This window comes from Malaclemys terrapin, chromosome 3 (assembly GCF_027887155.1).
Source record: "Malaclemys terrapin pileata isolate rMalTer1 chromosome 3, rMalTer1.hap1, whole genome shotgun sequence".
NCBI classification, from domain to species: domain Eukaryota; kingdom Metazoa; phylum Chordata; order Testudines; family Emydidae; genus Malaclemys; species Malaclemys terrapin.
Window position 1 is genome coordinate 140,714,582 of NC_071507.1, and position 17,989 is coordinate 140,732,570.

The 17,989-nt window shown below is 43.7% G+C and overlaps 1 protein-coding gene across 2 annotated transcripts in view; it reads left to right on the top strand.

Annotated features, from left to right (window-relative positions):
• Window positions 1–17,989, top strand: part of RNGTT (RNA guanylyltransferase and 5'-phosphatase) — a 416,529-nt gene that overhangs the window by 160,968 nt on the left and 237,572 nt on the right. For both annotated transcript variants that reach the window (XM_054023811.1, XM_054023812.1), the window contains exon 10: window positions 6,386–6,457. In XM_054023811.1, the coding sequence (XP_053879786.1) occupies window positions 6,386–6,457 (72 nt within the window). The remainder of the gene's footprint in view (window positions 1–6,385; window positions 6,458–17,989) is intronic.

The window sequence follows — 17,989 nt, forward strand, 5'->3', positions numbered from 1 at the left end:
GAAACAGAAGCAACATTTTTTGAAATCTTTTGGCTATTCAAAAAGTTGAATTTTTTTGAATTGAAACTAATTTTTTCTTTTTGTTTTGACCCAAATAAATTTGTTTAGACTTTCAGGCATTTTGACAAAAGAGAAGACTATGTAAAGAAAACGAGGAGTTGGTGGTGGTGATGGTACCTCCCCTTATAAGCTTGAGCCCAATGATTAGGGCACTCACTTAGAGTGTGAGAGACCCAAGTTCAGTTCTCCTTTCTGCCTGATGAGAAGAAGGGATTTAAACTTGATCCTCCCACATTGCAGGAGAGTATCCTAGTCCCTGGGCTATGGGATATTCTGGTATGGGACTTTGTCCTAGCCACCAAGTTGTAGAGTCATTCTTGCTATCTGTCGCTCAATTATTATCCATTATTAATGAATAACTATGGATTGCAATTACAAATGACAGTGGATAGTTATTGGGCACCAGCAGCACCACCACTTTATCATCCTCCTTGCTTTTTTGTGAATATAGTCGTACTTTCCTTTGCTTTTGTCAAAATGTCAGAAAGTCTAAATAATTTTTTTGAGGTTGAAACAAAACATTTCATTTTGACTTTTCTGGTTCAGTTGAAACTATTTGGTGAGCTCAGCATGAATTCATGAATAGTTTTGTTTGATCTGAAATTGCATTTTTTGGAGAATAAACTATTTGTCTGAAACACTTTGCCCAGCTCTAGAAATGGATGGTTATTGTTCTATAGAAGCTTGTAATCCCTTATTGTTATAAGTCAGTGGGCAATCAGTTAGGTGTTGGAAAGTTTTTCCAATGGTGATGGTCGTCATCCAGGTGTGTAACACCATTAAGTGTGTCTTGCTGCCCAGGATTGTGACTCTTGACAATATGCAGGAAATAAAAGGGATATTTGATGCAGTTGTCGTGCCAAACTGTGATAGGATGATAGATGCATATCCTGATTCTGCCTCCCTCCCCTTCCCAACCTTGCTTCTGCACACATAAACAGAAAGAGGTACGTTTCCATATTTATGTAAGTATTGGCTGATCACTAGGGATGTTTCAGTGACATGATCGTTGGGTGGAAGTGTATGATGCTCACATCTTTAAGAATACAGGATTTTTTGAAAAGCTGCATGCAGGGATGTTTTTCTTGTAATAGCACATTCATATTGGTTGGGTTGCAATGGTAATTGTGATTCTCTGGGCCTTAGCCTACGCGTTACTTCTGTGGCTCATGAAGTCATACACTGGGCACCTTGAACAGAAACAAGGAAAGATGTAATTATCAGCTAAACAGGTGCAGAATGACCATGGAGTGTGCAGTTGGCAGATTAAAGGGATGCTGGAGATCTCATGTCTAGGCCAGATCTCAGTGATCCAAATATTCTTCTTGTTATTGCTGCATGTTGTGCTTTATGAACTATATGCAAAGCCAAGGGGGAAGTGTTACCAGCAGGGTGGAGGGGGGAAGTGGAAAAACTGATTCTGAGCAGCCTGACACAAGAATAACTACTAGAGTTTGTCGAGATGCTGAGGCACACTTTGCCAGTGTGCAATAGTCAGTGTGCTGCTTTTGTTTTATTTTGGAATTAATTACAGATTTACTTATTACAAGTTTATTGATTTGTGAATAAATTGTAGTTGGCATGTCTATTAATTTTAAATGCATTGTTAACATTTTATGAATCTGGTGAGAGGGTACTGATTTGAGGAGTTCATGTGTCTTTTGAAAAATAAAGTCAATAAATCGCAATTTTCACAAAATAAAACTTTATTGAGCAGTAATAAACAACACAAATACTTCTAAAAAGATTTAAAATGACTAAAAGAGTGCAAGATTCTGCTTGCCCTGGGATGAATCACAGCTCAGCATAGGTGTAGTCACAGCAGTTCTTATTTTCCAGTGAAAGGCATACTATGGCAGGCTATGCTGATACTTTGGGGTGTGTGTGTACAACCTAGGAGGAGAGAATTGTCCATGAAGTGCAATGGGTGCTGGCGTGCAAGTCTTTGGGTATTTTCCTTGGTAGTGCTTTGGAACATCTGAGTTTAAGGAGCTGCATGTTGTCTTGGTGCACTTCCTTATGTATCTCTCAGTCCTGCCTTTCCTCATGCAAGAGCTCCCTACACTTGTAAGCCCTGCCCTCAGAGATCTTGAGCAGATCAGAGAATGTGTCCTCCTTTGTTCTTTTATCCCTCCCTCCCCGGCCCCTTATTAAGGGCAGTCTTTCAGCAGATATGGAGGATAACCCAGCCAGGCTGCTGATAAACAACCAGACAGACATTGCTAGATTTAAAGGGTTAGCAGACAGGAAAAGATAAGTGTTGTAACTCCCTAAAATGTTACCAGAAAGATTTTCATAAAAATATGGAGTGATCAGACTGACTGCCATTTGCTTCAGGACTGTTCAGCAGCTCCCAATGTGGTGAATATATGGCCGTACTTTTCAAACCCTCTATCCATGAGGGGTTGGGGGTCCTGGGGAAGTGTAGGGGTAGTGTAGTAAATACTGCTAAATTTATTACAGGCAGTGATAATTCTGGCTGGTGTCTTGTGGTGCACCAAAGGCCCAAAGAAGGTGTTATGGATTTACAGGATCTGTGCTATGCTCTGGCTTGTAGATAATCTCCTGGGAATGCCTGTAGTCTGCCAGACCCCCAAATAGTCACACTCTTCCATAAGAGTAGACGATGTAGCCTCAGAGACTGAGCTCCAGCACTCCGGTTTCTCACTGTGAGCTCTGCCCAGCAAGTCTGACTGAAGGAGACTCCCGTTCAGAGACTTTTACTCCCTTCAAGAATCCATGCACTTCACTCAGTATTTGCAACGATTCCAGGCAGCCTTTCCATAACAGAGTAGGGTTTATTAGTCAACTGAAATACAGCACTGGGAAGTCCTTAACTTTTGCTTCTCTGTGCTAATCTAAGACCAAGTTCAGACTAGCTACAACCAGGGTGCCACCCAGCCAAGGTGCTGTCAAATTCATTTTGGCTTAGCCACTCTCTGTCCTTTTGCCTGTGCCCCTCAGGTGAGAATTTCTGTGACTCTGTGATTTCTTATCACAGCCTCCTGCTACCTCTCAGTCCATCATCGTCCTGCTGCAAAGTCATGCTGAGTTCACGTGTTCTTCTTGCCAGAGCCTCCCATTGTGAAAAGTCAGTTGTCCAGTCACTGGGGCTCCCATTGTCTTTCCAGATCCTCCATTGATGGTTTGATTCCACCCAGTGATTATTGACCCATTCGTGTCACCGCAGACAAGTGATACAAACATCTCATTTCTCTTACATTGCCTCAGCAGCGTTATTTTAACACTTCTGCACCCTCTGGATAGCATTACAAAGCCAAATGAGTCACTGCTATGCATAGCATTGATAAAAATATTACAGAAAATTCCCACATTCGTCACTGAAAGGCAGCTCGATGTTGCCTAGGCCCATATGCTGCCAGTGTCTTCACAGAGGTGATGTCACTGGAGCTTGTTGCATAGGTGTGGGAAGGTGTCTTGCCCCACCAGGAGAAACCAGGCTGCCCTTCCCAGAAATGTACAGGCAAAAATGAAAGAATATTTGATTGAAATTGCTCCAGAAGAGAAAAGGGATGTTTGGGCCAAAATAAATCAGAAACTGCAAGTGGAGAAGGGTGGTTGTTGCTGCTTAGTTCTGGGAGCCAGTAAAAAGCCAAGCCTACCAAGCCAGCAACGTACCATTTCTACCTCTTTTTATTCCTGAATCAAAGCACAATGCATAATTAATTTGTTTTGGACTTGGATTCTCAGACTGGAAAATCAAAGCACATATTTAGTCTGTAGTTTTATTCATAAAAATCCTGTAGTAAGAATGCTCAGTTGTTGAATTGCTTACACTGATTCTTTTTATTTGAATGCTTAGGTATCTGTTTCAGTGCATTTCTTTTTCTGTTTGCAATGCACAGATTTATATTTGCATTATTACATTGCTAGAATTTCTGCCTGCCTGCTTGCCAAAAGCGTGCATTTGGGAATGTTTTTGCCTTGCGTGTAGTATTCTGTCATGTTTTGCACTGTGTGTTCGTACAATAAACTTGGTACTTCAAAAGGAATTGGTCTGTTCCCTGCCTGCGAGTTTGACCACCATTCTGAGAGAGGGGAGGAGAGAGAACAGTGTGTGTGAAGTTAAAGTTAGGTGTATTAATGCCTTAAAAAAACAAACACACAAAACAAAACAAAACAAAAACATCTGATCTCCCTTCCCCTCCCTCAGTGGTTTCTGTCTCTAGGCTCATCTGGGTCAGGTTTAGCTGGGTTGCAAAGAGCTCCTGGCTATCTGACAGGTTTGCCTTCTCTGTGTCCTTGTCCTCAATAAGCTCTCAATAAGTTCCCGGCCAATGAGAGCTACAGAGCTAGTGCTTGGGGCGAATGCAGTGCGCAGAGCTGCCTGGCCACGCCTCCACCTAGGAGCTGAGGGAGTGGGATGTTGGCACTTCCAGGGGGCCCCCCCAAGGTGAGCGCCACCAAGAGTCCTCACCCTATCCCATGTCCCAACCTCTGCCCCCTCCCACACCCAAACTCCTGCTGCTGCGGAGGTTGAGGGGAAGAGGCGCGGTGGCCCAAGACCAGGGCTGCTCAAGGGGGGGGGAGGGGGGAGTGGGACAATTTGCCCCGGGCCCCACAGGAGCCCCCACGAGAATGTCGGAGGCTCCCCATCCCCCGGCGCCTTAGCGCGACGCGTCCAGGAGCGGCCCTGGACAGCGCTGCAGCGGTGGGCTCTGAGCGGGAGGAGCTCAGGTCCGTGTGGTAAGAGGGCGGAGTTGCGAGCTCAGGTCCCACCGGAGCTCGCCCCCTTACCACGCGGCTCTGAGCGGGAGGAGCTCAGGTCCCGCCGCTGCAGCGCTGTCCAGGGCCGCTCCTGGACGCGGCGCGCTGAGGCTCCAGGAGAGGTGGGAGTAAGCAGCATGGTAAGACCCCCCCTGAGCCGGACACCCCCTCACATGCACAGCCCTGACCCCCATCTCCAAGCCCAGCCCCTCTGAGCCGGGCACCCCCGACCCCATCCCCCCACAGCTCTGACGCCCAGCTCCTCTGAGCCGGGCATCCCCCGACCCAGATCCCAGCTCCCCACCCAGCCCTGGGCAACAGCAGTGCCACCCCCAGGCAGCAACAACCCATTGGCACCAACCATCACCATCACCCAGCAACAGCCCATTATGTAATTGCAAATGTATTAAATCATTTAATGTTTTTAAATAATGTATTTCGTGTATTTTCAAATTATTAAAAATTAATTTTTGAATGTATTTCACTGGTTATTTTTTACATTTCCAAATATATGTTACTATAGTATTGCAACTTTTTTTTATGGAAGGGGCCCCCGAAATTGCTTTGCCCCAGGCCCCCTGAATCCTCTGGGTGGCCCTGCCCAAGACTGCCCCAGGAGTGGCCGGTGCGACTGGTCTAGGGACTGCCTGAGCTGCTCAGGCGGGCCCCGGGCTAGGTGCACCAGCCGTGCAGAAATCACAGAAAGTCTCGGAGTCCGTGACCTACATGCCAAACTTGCAGCTTTAACCAGGTGCCCTCAAGAAGGGGACAACAGTAAGAGATGGACATCAAAACAATTCTAAGATGGGGAAGTGAGAAAAAAAAATATAGAGGGTTGCTTAATTTAGTGTGGAGATGTATGTATTTTTGACTCTGGTCTAATTAGCTGCAAATGTTAATTTGGACTGGTAGTCATATGAAATGTGCTTCAGAGGCACAAATGGAAACATAAAGCTCTGCCTTGATTCATGTGATTTAAACACCATGTGGAATACTTCATTTAAAGGAGCCTTATTGGTTAGTGAGGGATAGTAACTAATACATAAGTAACATTTTTGAGTCCACTGTGCTGTCTGTATAGTCAGAAAAATGTTCAAGTATTGTTAAATCATCTGATCTGAGCAAACCAAGCCCCCCCAAAAATAAAAAAGTTCAGTCTTTAATGGCCACTGTGCTTATACACTGTAGGTGAAAATTTTCAGATGTGCCTAAGTGATTTAGGATTACAATTTCACAATTTTCAAAATGACTTTCAATAGGATCACATACTTTAAGCTAAGTAATACATTTTGAGACCGGTGAAACACTGAAGCACAACAGTTCCAGGTCAAATCAGAGTGTCTTAACACTGATTTGCCTTGGTTTTGTTGAGAACTTTATATAGCACACTTCAAACGTGAAGAATATTTTTATAACACTTGTAAACTCCTGTAAAAATATGCTTGGTAATAAAACTTTGGACAGAGCCTTGTAGCAGTAGTTGTTAGCATTGCTGCAGTTCCATAGACATACTAGATGTAAGCATATTGTGAGATTTTTATATTATTCTTGAATCACAGATATTAAGGGAATGTTATCTTTTTTTTTTTCTTTTAAGGAAATGATCATTGACAAAGTAAACGGACAAGTCGTTCCTCGGTACTTGATATATGACATTATTAAATTCAATGTAAGTACCTTTTTAAAATTACTGCTTTTAGTAGTTATTGACTAAAATTAAGACAAATTATGTTTGCATAGTTAAGAGCCAGAAAGCACACTTTGATATCCAAAGTGGTTGGGCAAAGTGCAATCCAGCTGACAGTAGTACGGGAGAAGTGAGATTGAAAGTATCCTGAATCAGGCAAAGCACAGTTGAAAGCAGCCTCAGTAATGCTACTTGCTTGGTTGCAAAGACTATATGAGAGAAGGCTGTGTTGTTTGAAAATCTCTGCAAAATACTGTTCAGAAACTGCTTCTTTCTACAGCAGATATGAACTTGGTTTGGCCATGGTGGTAATAACTTAGCATTTTTCCTCTGCAGATCTGTCTATAGATAAACAATATATTTACAGCTTAGTTGGGACCATTTAAATACTGAATAATTTTTTTTTGCAAGCTCAAGAGATGGCAAAAATATTTAGTGTACATGTTACTTTCTGATTCTCTCTTAATTTGATTGGGATAGTTACACATGGGTTAAAGAGAAAACATCCTTTCAGGCTTACGTTAACAATGACGAGGAAATCACATAGCTGAATTGAAAGCTCTACCAATAGTCCTGATTTGGCTGGGATCAAACAGTCCCAACTAATGTCCTGGTACTGTTTTCACTTATAAGGGTACGTCTACAAAGGGCTAAAAGACCAGTGGCTGGCCTGGGTTAATTGATTTAGGCTTGCGGGGCTCGGGCTGTGGGGCTAAAAATTTCTGTGTAGACGTTTGGGCTCGGGCTGGAACCCAAGCTCTGGGACCCTCCACTCTTGCAAGGTCTCAGAAAACAGGCTCTGTCCCAAGCCCAAGCGTCTACACAGTGATTCTTTTCAGCTCCAGAACACAAACCTGTTTACCCGGGCCAGCTGCAGTTTTTTTTAATCCCTGTGTAGATGTAGCCTGAGAGTGCTCTGTAGTGCCCCTGCAGAGGCCATACTAGGGCACTACATTTGCCTCTACAGTATTGTTGGTCTGAGCTACTGCTGGTCTGGGCTACTCTGTCATCTGGGCTGACAGTAGGTGAGCTGGGTTGGTGCTGTGATAGTGGATCCTTGCCCAGGTCAGGAAACAGAGAGTGGGAAGGGGGTTAAGCAGCAGTAGTATTTTTTGAAACACACTGCACCTTCTTGGCTGCTCAGTGACCCCTTCTTCATATTCTTCTTTTAGATTTAGGCAGCTGCTTCTCCGTTCTGTACCCTGCAGCTGCTTCTCATATGCTCATATGTGCTGAGGGCAGACAGAGGCAGAAATCAGTCCCAGGGACCAGAAAAAGGAGCTGCTGAGTATAGGGGACGAGGCATAAGGAGGAAGGAGGGGAAAATGGATAAGCCATTGTGGAGAGCTATGGGAACAACTGCAGAGTCCTAGCTGGGAAGAAACAATGTAGGTGAAGAGAGAGCAGCTTTCAAAGGGAGTTTTCCAATAAACTAGAGGTTTGAAAGACACTAAAGGGTCTTGTGTGTTGTTTTAGTAATTTTTTTTTCTTTTTCTCTCATGAACTAAGAAAAATAACCTTAAAATCACTATAATGTACATAGAACTATCAATTGGCTGGGATCTGTTGGCCCTCAGACCCCCCCATTAATTGGAAGAGTTGTCCTTGACAAAATGTTTCACCTGTTGGCACTTATAATTGAGTGGGTTTTGTATTGACTGGTTTGTGTTACACTTGTGAAAGAGAAAATTAGTGCTAAGAAAAAGGCCCCAGCAAAACATATTAATGTATTTAACAATTTTTTGTGAATTTAAATAATTATTTGAAAACAGAGTAACACTAAACTATTAAATATTCCATACAAAATACAGTAATATGGTGTTCGTTTATATTTCAGGGTATTTGGGAGAATACACTTTTATTGTAATAGTCCTGTGTATTATATTAACAGTTGTTCTGATTCTAAGTCACATAAATGGAGTGTTAATTTATCCTGGTGCTATACAGTTCTCTCCCCAAAACTCCTCCCTCCATCTGCATGCCCCCGCCCCCATCTTACACATACAGTTGAGGTTGTAATGGTTGAGGTGATCTGTACATATCTGGATGACATAAAGTGGGAATATTGGAAGAAGATTAAGATTTGTCTTGTATAGAGACATTTTCCCATCTGTATTGAGAGAATGAATGAGTGGCAGTGTGGGGATCATTGCATTACTTATTGTATAAGCGATCAGTACTACTGAAACATAGGAAGGCTTTGATTGAGTTGATGTGCATGATAACTGTAAAAAAACAAACAAAAAACCCTGACAACCCTGTCTTTTAGTTTCAATTTATAGCGGTACTGAGAAGATTTATGCCTATATTAGCTATTCTTCTTCGAGTGCTTGTTCATGTCACTTCTAATCAGGTGTGTGCGCACATGTGTGCACGACAGCCAAAAGATTTTTTCCCTAGTAGTATCCGTCAGATTGGTCCGGGCACCCCCTGGAGTGGTGTCATCATGGTGCTCAATATAAGGCCCTACCGACCTGCCACCCCCTCATTTCCTTCTTACCGCCAGTGATGATTAGCTGGAACTTCCTCTTGCTTTTGTCGTGACAAGTGCATTTGGCAGTCTGTATATAGAGACAACACCATAGTGATATTCCGTATCAACAAACGGGGGTACATGCTCCTCTGCCCTGTGCCAGGAAGCCCTAATGCTGTGGGACTTTTGTGTAGCTCACTCGATAGGCCTGCAAGCATCGTACCTCCCGGGAATACAGAACGAGTTGGCGGACTGTCTCAGCAGGTCTTTTCATGGCCATGAGTGGTCCCTATGCCTGGACGTCGTGAACTCCATTTTCCAACGGTGGGGCTTTCCATAGGTGGACCTGTTTGCCATACGACGAAACGGGAAATGCCAGCAGTTTTGCTCCTTCCTCAGTCACAGGCCGGGCTTCATCGTGGATGCCTTCTTCCTCCCATGGGCACGCCGTCTTCTCTATACGTTCCCGCCCATCCTTCTTGTTCACAAAGTGCTCTTCAAGATACGGAGGAAACGGGCTTCAGTGATATTGTTAGCTCCAGCCTGGCTTCGCCAACATTGGTACACATCTCTCCTGGAAAGTCCGTGAAAGCCCCAGTCACCTTGCCACTCCTCCTGGACTTGATAACTCAGAATCACAGCCATCTCCAGCATCCGAACCTGGAGTTGTTGCACCTCATGGCCTGGAATCTCCATGCCTGAACCCAGGGAGCTCTCCTGCTCAGACCCAGTTAGACAAGTCCTCCTTGGCAGAAGGAAACCCTCCACCAGGACTACCTACCTTGCCAAGTAGTCAGTCTGGTCGGCGCAGCAACATTTGTCCCCGACGCTTGCCTCTATGCCATTTATACTGGACTACCTTCTCCATCTCAAGTAGCAGGGATGGTCCATGTCATCACTTAGCTGCCATCTCTGCCTTCCATCCAGGTGCAGAGGGCCAGTCGGTGTTTGCCAACCCTATGGGCAGCCGTTTCCTGAAAGGTCTCAACAGGCTATAACTGCATGTCCGACAACCAGCCCCAAACTGGGACCTCAATCAGGTCTTTTCCAAATCGGTGGGTTTGCCCTTCGAACCACTGGCAACTTGTTCCCTGCTCTACCTGTCATACAAGGTGGCGTTTCTGGTAGCAATAACCTCAGCCAGGAGGGTGTCTGAGCTACAGGCCCTAACGTCAGAGCCTCCTTAAACTGTCTTCTGTAAGGACAAGGTTCAGCTCAGGCCACATCCAGCTTTCGTTCCAAAGGTTGTCTCCCAGTTCCACATCAACCAGGACATCATCTTCCCAGTGTTCTATCCTAAGCTGCACTCGAGCAGCAGGGAGCAGAGGCTTCATTCATTGGATGTCTGCAGAGCGCTAGCCTTTTACATTGAAAGAACAAAACCGTTTAGGAAGTCCATTTAACAGTTTGAGGCCATGGCAGACAGGACGAAGAATCTTCCAGTTTCCTCCCAACAAATTTCCTCGTGGATCATGTCCTGCATCCGTGAATGCTATAACCTGGCAGAGGTGCCCGCCCCTGCTCACAGCGCACTCCACTAGGGCGCAGGCTTATTCAACAGCATTTCTGGAGCAAGTTCTGACCCAGGAAATATGCAGAGTGGTCCGCCATACATACTTCCACCGCGCATTATGCGATTACCCAGCAGGCCAGAGACTATGCGGCCTTTGGTAGAACAGTGCTCCAGCCAGTGGACAACTCTGACCCCATCTCCTGAACTTAAGCTTGGGAGTCACCTGATTGGAATTGACATGAACAAGCACTCAAAGAAGAAAAAACAGTTACTCACCTACTCATAACTGTTGTTCTTCGAGATGTGGTGTTCATGTCCATTCCAATACCCACCCCCTACCCTTCTTTTGGAGTAGCTGGCAAGAAGGAACTGAGGGGGTGGCAGGTCAGTAGGGCTCTATATTGGGCGCCATGATGGCGCCACTCCAGGGGGTACCTGGACCGACCCAACTGCTAGGTGATAAATCTTCCGGCTGCTGTGCGCATGTGCACACACACCTGATAGGAATGGACACGAATAACACATCTCGAAGAATAACAGTTATGAAAGGTGAGTAGCCATTTTTTCCTGAAATGGCCATCATGGTTCCTATTATTCATACTAGTGCTTTTGGTTCTGAAATGTCTTTTGAAACTCTGTCAAAGTTGATCTGTGGGAGAAAATATTAAATATTTTAGACACGTCAAATGGTAACATGTTGGGCATTTTTAAGTGTTTTAGTGCAAACTATGGGGTTGATTCTGTCACACTTAAAATTATTTTCTGACTAAGGAATGCTACTAACATGGAGCTAGGCCCTACTCATTGTGAATAAGAGTGCAGAATCAGGCCCTGTACAGTATAACCAGGGTTTGGGTTAGAACAGCAAATCTTGGAGGGGTCATTTTGACAGTCTCTTCTTTTAAAAGCAAGAGTGTTTTGTGGGAAAATGTTAATTTGGAATCGAATTTTAATAGTTTATAAGCAATGTTTTAGTCAATGTAACTTGCAGAATGTAATTCTTAGCATCCTCAGGGTTAAGTCGTCGTTTTCTGAAAGTTCTAAAATATTCTAAGTTTTGAAAACATTTGAAAAAAAAAGCAAAAATTGTTTTTGTAATATTATGACCATTGTGTTCTCTTCTCTAAAAACTTTTTCTTGTAATGCTATCTCTTATGTTCTCTGCCCTGTCTATGTTCTGTCCTTCACTTTGTCTATCTCTCACTCATTTTCTATTGTTTTCCCCTACATTCCGTGTTTATTCTCTTTCACTCTGTGTAGTGTTTGCCCTCTCTTATTTTATGCTCGTCTGTCACTCACTACTGCTGTTTCTTCCTTTCCCATTCCCACCTTTATGGTCACTTTTCCCTGTCTGGTCTCGCCTTCCCTTTTTGTTTGTTTGTTGTTTGTTCCTCTCTTCTGCCTCTATTCACACAGTTTTAACAAAGTGAAGCTTTCTAAAAGCCTGATCTCTGATGCATTAGATAGAGGTGTTGAAGTGATGGGCTCTGATTAAACATAAAGGAACCAAATTACTGACCATGAAAATGAGTGGGTTTTTGTAAGGGGTTAAGTTGTGGGGAAAGCCAGAGGAGACTGAACTGCACTTGAGTTCCACTGTAAATGCTGTCAGTTTCTTTGGATGCACTGAGAATCAGGGAGGAATTCATTATGAAGTATTGCACTTTCAGTGTCAAGGACAAATAAGACAATGTGTTATCAGTATGAGCACAAGCAGGACTTCAGCTGAAAGAGGCTATTAGCAGTGGCCATACTGTAGAGATTAAAAAGCACAGCTGCCTTTATGCTAATTCTAGAAGTTTTAATTACAAAAATGGGCAAGCTAGAATGTTTGGCTTGGCAAGAAGTGATCAGTATAATTTTATCACTGAGATGTGTGATTTGGAGTAACTATAAAATCAAAAGAGACATGGTAAATCCTCTCTTTATGGAATACAGGTTAGGTGGGAGGATCTTGGTTACATATTATAGTGGAGTGCCAGGTCTGCTATAGTTAAGGTTGTGTATTGCTTTTTCCTTAAAAGGTGAATATTGTAAGTGTTCTAAAATCCAAGTGCTTGCTTGGATTGTCTGAAAATTGTTGCCTCTTGGAGGTGCGGTGTAGGGTTGGTGTTCCAAATTTGGGTTAGAACAAAATACAGCTACTCAAAATCAATTGTTTACAAAATCACCTGCTTGTTACTTTTTTATTTGTGCACATGTGGGGCTCAAACTGTTTTTCTACTCCTCAAATTGATCTCAGCTGCTTGGGATTTATTTCAGTTAGTGCACAGCCCCTACTGTCCCGTTGGAAAATCAAGATTGCAAAAGTTACTGAAGGTAAAGTTTTTAAATCCAGGTCGCCACAAGCTAAACTGATGTATTTATGTGTGTAATGTATATGTGCAGCAAGACTAGGACTCTGTTAACGGCTCGAGATTTTCCATGTGGTTTGTTATCACAAAGTTGGGTGGGTCAAGGTGAAATGCTGGGATCATTGAATCTGAGCAACACCCATGCACTGTGAGTTTGTGCCCTAACCGGTAGCTGTTGAATGTGTCTTGCACATCTTCCTTGTTCTCTGTCTGAATTGTGTTTTGTCCTGAGATCCTGGTTTAAGGTGCTCTAAAATTTACATGCAGACTTTAATTTTACTTCTGAAATATTGTCAAGGCAGTTGTCATTAATTGAAGAGAGGGAAGATAGCTTGATGTAATCATGACTCACATTCTTCGTTCAGTTTCTGAACTGAGTGTGATCAGAGGAAAGCAAGTTGCTGCATCACTTGGTCAAGGGGTTCCTGATACGCAACCCCCTAACTTGAACTGCTCATAACATTTTTTGATTCTTATAACTTTTTTTGGTGCAGCATTGGTGTGTGTGTTGGAGCAGTCAGTTGAAGAGGTGGTATGAGGCGGGGCTTGGGAAGGTGCAGAGTGGCAGCTGTGGCTGTCTGCCAACCTTTGTTCCTTAGGTCAATTGCTTTGGCACAACTTAGATGATAACCCTTATTAATGTACATGATCATCCAAACACCATGTTTTTGAAAACCCAGTTTGATGATTAACGATTTGATGAAGAACGGGGATTCCAAAGTAGTAATTTTTCTACAATTGCTGCATGAATAAGGGTTTGTCCTTAAAGGGACCCTTTGCTTTCTGGGAGCTCAGAAGTGCTAACAGAGCAGAACAATGTGGGGTGAAAAGTTGGGCTCCTTCTCCATTGATGACATTCTTGGAGAGGAATTAAATGGAACCACCTGTGTCCCACCTTCCCCCAGTTCCTCCCAGTGGATCAGCCACTGCTTCACCAGGGCAAGGGAAGGGTCTCCAGGGCTCCCCTTCCTCCACTGTTAACTGATGAGAGGAAGGAACCCAAAACTCTCCACCTTCCTCATGCTGCCTCCAGCAGCAAGAGAAGGGGCTCCAGATTCACCATTCCCCTTGTTGCTGTTGCTGCTTCTAGGGAAACAAATGGGAGGTCAGAGCAGTGCAGGAGAGTGTGGGGAAGAAAGGAAGGGAACAGAATTACAGTGGAGGATGTGGGCAGGGTCTTAGGTCTGCCCCCTAAACTTCCCCACATCCATACCCCCCATTTCTGTTCCTCCTTCAAAACATGCTCCCATAATGGTGAGATTGGGATGGGGAGTTGGCAATGAGCATGTTCATTTTATGGCACTGACACACAATGCTAAGGTGGTGTGGGGAACTGAGAACAGGCATGCTTAGTGCATGGCACAAATATACAATGAGGAGTTGGGAATGGGCACGTTTGGTGCATGGCACAGTACATGACATTGAGCTTGTATTTGGGAACGGAGCAGCCACCCATGTGGAGAGCTGGGCTGTGGTACATAGGGATGCAAAAAAGTACTTTTATAAAAACAAGGAAATTAAAAGCCCAAAACTTTAACAGAGTTAAGATTGCCCTTTAGTGTCTTGTGCCCTTTCAGAATGTTGAGTTCAGCTACACCCAAAGTTCTGAAACATGATGGATAAAAATTGATTACATTTTTTTTTTTATAAAAAAGGATTTTTATTTAAATTGGTTTTTAATGTAAGTAAAATACAGGTTGATTTTTTAAAAAATTAAACCCATTGAAAACTAAATTTAAATTTATGACAATGGATGTTAATTTACTGTAATATATTATATTAAATTAAATCTGAGCAGTACCTGTTTGCTGCCAAGTTTTAAAGAAAGTCGTATCAATGCATTAGTGGAAGTCACTGGCTAGGTATCCAGAACCTGAATTTGTTGAAGTGTGAAACTGGCTTTTGACAGTCTTACATTCTTCTGCAGGTGTAGAGAGAATATTTTTTTCATTTTAATTTATTTAGCTGGTTTGTTAAACAAAGAAACCAGTTGGGAGTTAAAAAAGCAGGAAACCTTGTATTTCTTTTTAAATCTATGAATAAGAACTAGGTGTAAGAGGATGAAATCTTCTAGTTCTAAAAACTTGAAGAACGTGATGATCAGAAACAATCACTTCAATACAATCAGTTCGCTTCACTAAATACAGATAATGCTTCCTTTATTTGAAATGCAAAAAATGTTTTGATAATTTCTTACTTATCCAGCACAATCGTAACTCGGTGATAACAAGTTTTTGAACATATAATAAGGGAACGTATAATATCGGTGACTGACATCTGCAGGCTGAATGCAGCACACACAGTGTCTCTTGAAGTCTGTGGCTCCCTTGTCTCCAGGATCACTGAAAACCAAAATTATTACTCTTTATGAACATTCAAGAAGTTTCTGCAGATCTCCTGTAGCGACTGTAACTGTTATATTGTATTTATTCTTAAAGCCATCTGTTGTTCAAAGTGCGAACCTGGGAAAAGCAAAACAAAACAAACTTTGTATCAGTTCTTGACTTCACTCTAGTGCTTAATTTGTAATGAAAGAGGTGCCAGGGCTCAAGCAATTTGGTGCTGGGGCTAAAGCAATTTTTTTACTTTCATAACTGACATGGCAAGCCCAGAAGTGCTGGGGCTATGAACTGCCAAGCCTAGAGGTGCTGAGGCTCGGCACTGGCAGCTGCTGGCACAAATTAAGCATTACTTCACTCAAATTGACAATTTAACTAACTGCCATTTTGAAAAGTTACAGATTGAAATGGAATGTTGTTTTGAGGTGATTTACTTAATAGTAGCAACTGTGTGCCAGCAATCAGTCAATCGGGAATGGAAGTATGAGCCATTGCTCCATGTGCAACTGATATACATAAAAAGAACAAAGTGCCAGCTGGTGACTTGAGGGAGCAATAAGGATTTTTTTTTTTTCAACTCATCATGGCAGCCTGTCCAGGCTGCAATCAGCTCTTCAGATGACTGTGGCCCAGGGATAGGGAAATGAGATAGGAATGAAGGGAACACAGAAGGAAAGTGGAGCTGGAGGAGTTTAAGAATAAGAGGGGAACTATGTGGGCATATAGGAATGGAGGGAAAAGAACCAAGTGGGAAGCAAACAGGGAGAACTGGAAGTCCTGGCACAGTCAAGGAACTATGATGTGACTGGAATAACAGAGACTTGGTGGGATAACTCACATGACTGGAGTACTGTCATGGATGGATAGACTGGAGTACTGTCATGGATGGATATAAACTGTTCAAGAAGGACCGGCAGGGCAGAAAAGCTGGGGGAGTTGCATTGTATGCAAAAGAGGAGTATGACTGCTCAGAGCTCCTGTATGAAACTGCAGAAAAACCTGAGAGTCTCTGGATTAAGTTTAGAAGTATGAGCAACGAGGGTGATGTCGTGCTGGGAATCTGCTATAGACCACCAGACCAAGGGAATGATGTGGACTAGGCTTTCTTCTGGCAACTAGCAGAGGTTACTAGATCACAGGCCCTGGTTCTCATGGGAGACTTTAATCACCTTGATATCTGCTGGGAGAGCAATACAGCGGTGCACAGACAATCCAGGAAGTTTTTGGAAAGTGTAGGGGACAATTTCCTGGTGCAAGTGCTGGAGGAACCAACTAGGGGCAGAGCTCTTCTAGATGTGCTGCTCACAAACCGAGAAGAATTAGCAGGGGAAGCAAAAGTGGATGGGAACCTGGGAGGCAGTGATCATGAGATGGTAGAGTTCAGGATCCTGACACAAGGAAGAAAGGAGAGCAGCAGAATACGGACCCTGGACTTCAGAAAAGCAGACTTTGACTCCCTCAGGGAACTGATGGACAGGATCCCTTGGGAGAATAACATGAGGGGGAAAGGAGTCCAGGAGAGCTGGCTGTATTTTAAAGAATCCTTATTGAGGTTGCAGGAACCAAACCATCCTGATGTGTAGAAAGAATAGTAAATATGGCAGGCGACCAGCTTGGTTTAACAGTGAAATCCTTGCTGATCTTAAATGCAAAAAAGAAGCTTACAAGAAGTGGAAGATTGGGCAAATGACCAGGGAGGAGTATAAATATATTGCTCAGGCATGCAGGAGTGAAATCAGGAAGGCCAAATAACACTTGGAGTTGCAGCTAGCAAGAGATGTTAAGAGTAACAAGAAGGGTTTCTTCAGGTATGTTAGCAACAAGAAAAAAGTCAAGGAAAGTGTGGGCTCCTGAATGAGGGAAGCAACCTAGTGATGGAGGATGTGGAAAAAGCTAATGTACTCAAGGCTTTTTTTGCCTCTGTCTTCACGAACAAGGTCAGTTCCCAGACTGCTGCTCTGGGCAGCACAGTATGGGGAGGAGGTGACCAGCCCTCTGTGGAGAAAGAAGTGATTCAGGACTATTTAGAAAAACTGGACGAGCACAAGTCCATGGGGCCGGATTTAATGCATCTGAGGGTGCAAAAGGAGTTGGCGGATGTGATTGCAGAGCCATTGGCCATTATCTTTGAAAACTCATGGCGATCGGGGGAGGTCCTGGATGACTGGAAAAAGGCTAATGTAGTGCCCATCTTTAAAAAATGCCTGACTAACCTAATTGCCTTCTATGAGGAGATAACTGGGTCTGTGGATGAGGGGAAAGCAGTGGATGTGTTATTCCTTGACTTTAGCAAAGCTTTTGATACGGTCTCCCATAGTATTCTTGCCAGCAAGTTAAAAATGTATGGGCGGGATGAATGGTCTATAAGGTGGATAGAAAGCTGGCTAGATTGTCGGGCTCAACGGGTAGTGATCAATGGCTCCATGTCTAGTTGGCAGCCGGTTTCAAGCAGAGTGCCCCAGGGGTCAGTCCTGGGGCCGGTTTTGATCAATATCTTCATTAATGATCTGGAGGATGGCGTGGACTGCACTCTCAGCAAGTTTGCAGATGACACTAAACTGGGAGGAGTGGTAGATACGCTGGAGGGTAGGGATAGGATACAGAGGGACCTAGACAAATTGGAGGATTGGGCCAAAAGAAACCTGATGAGGTTCAACAAGGACAAGTGCAGAGTCCTGCACTTAGGACAGAAGAATCCCATTCACTGTAACCGACTAGGGACCGAATGGCTAGGAAGCAGTTCTGCAGAAAAGGACCTAGGGGTTGCAGTGGACGAGCAGCTGGATATGAGTCAACAGTGTGCCCTTGTTGCCAAGAAGGCTAATGGCATTTTGG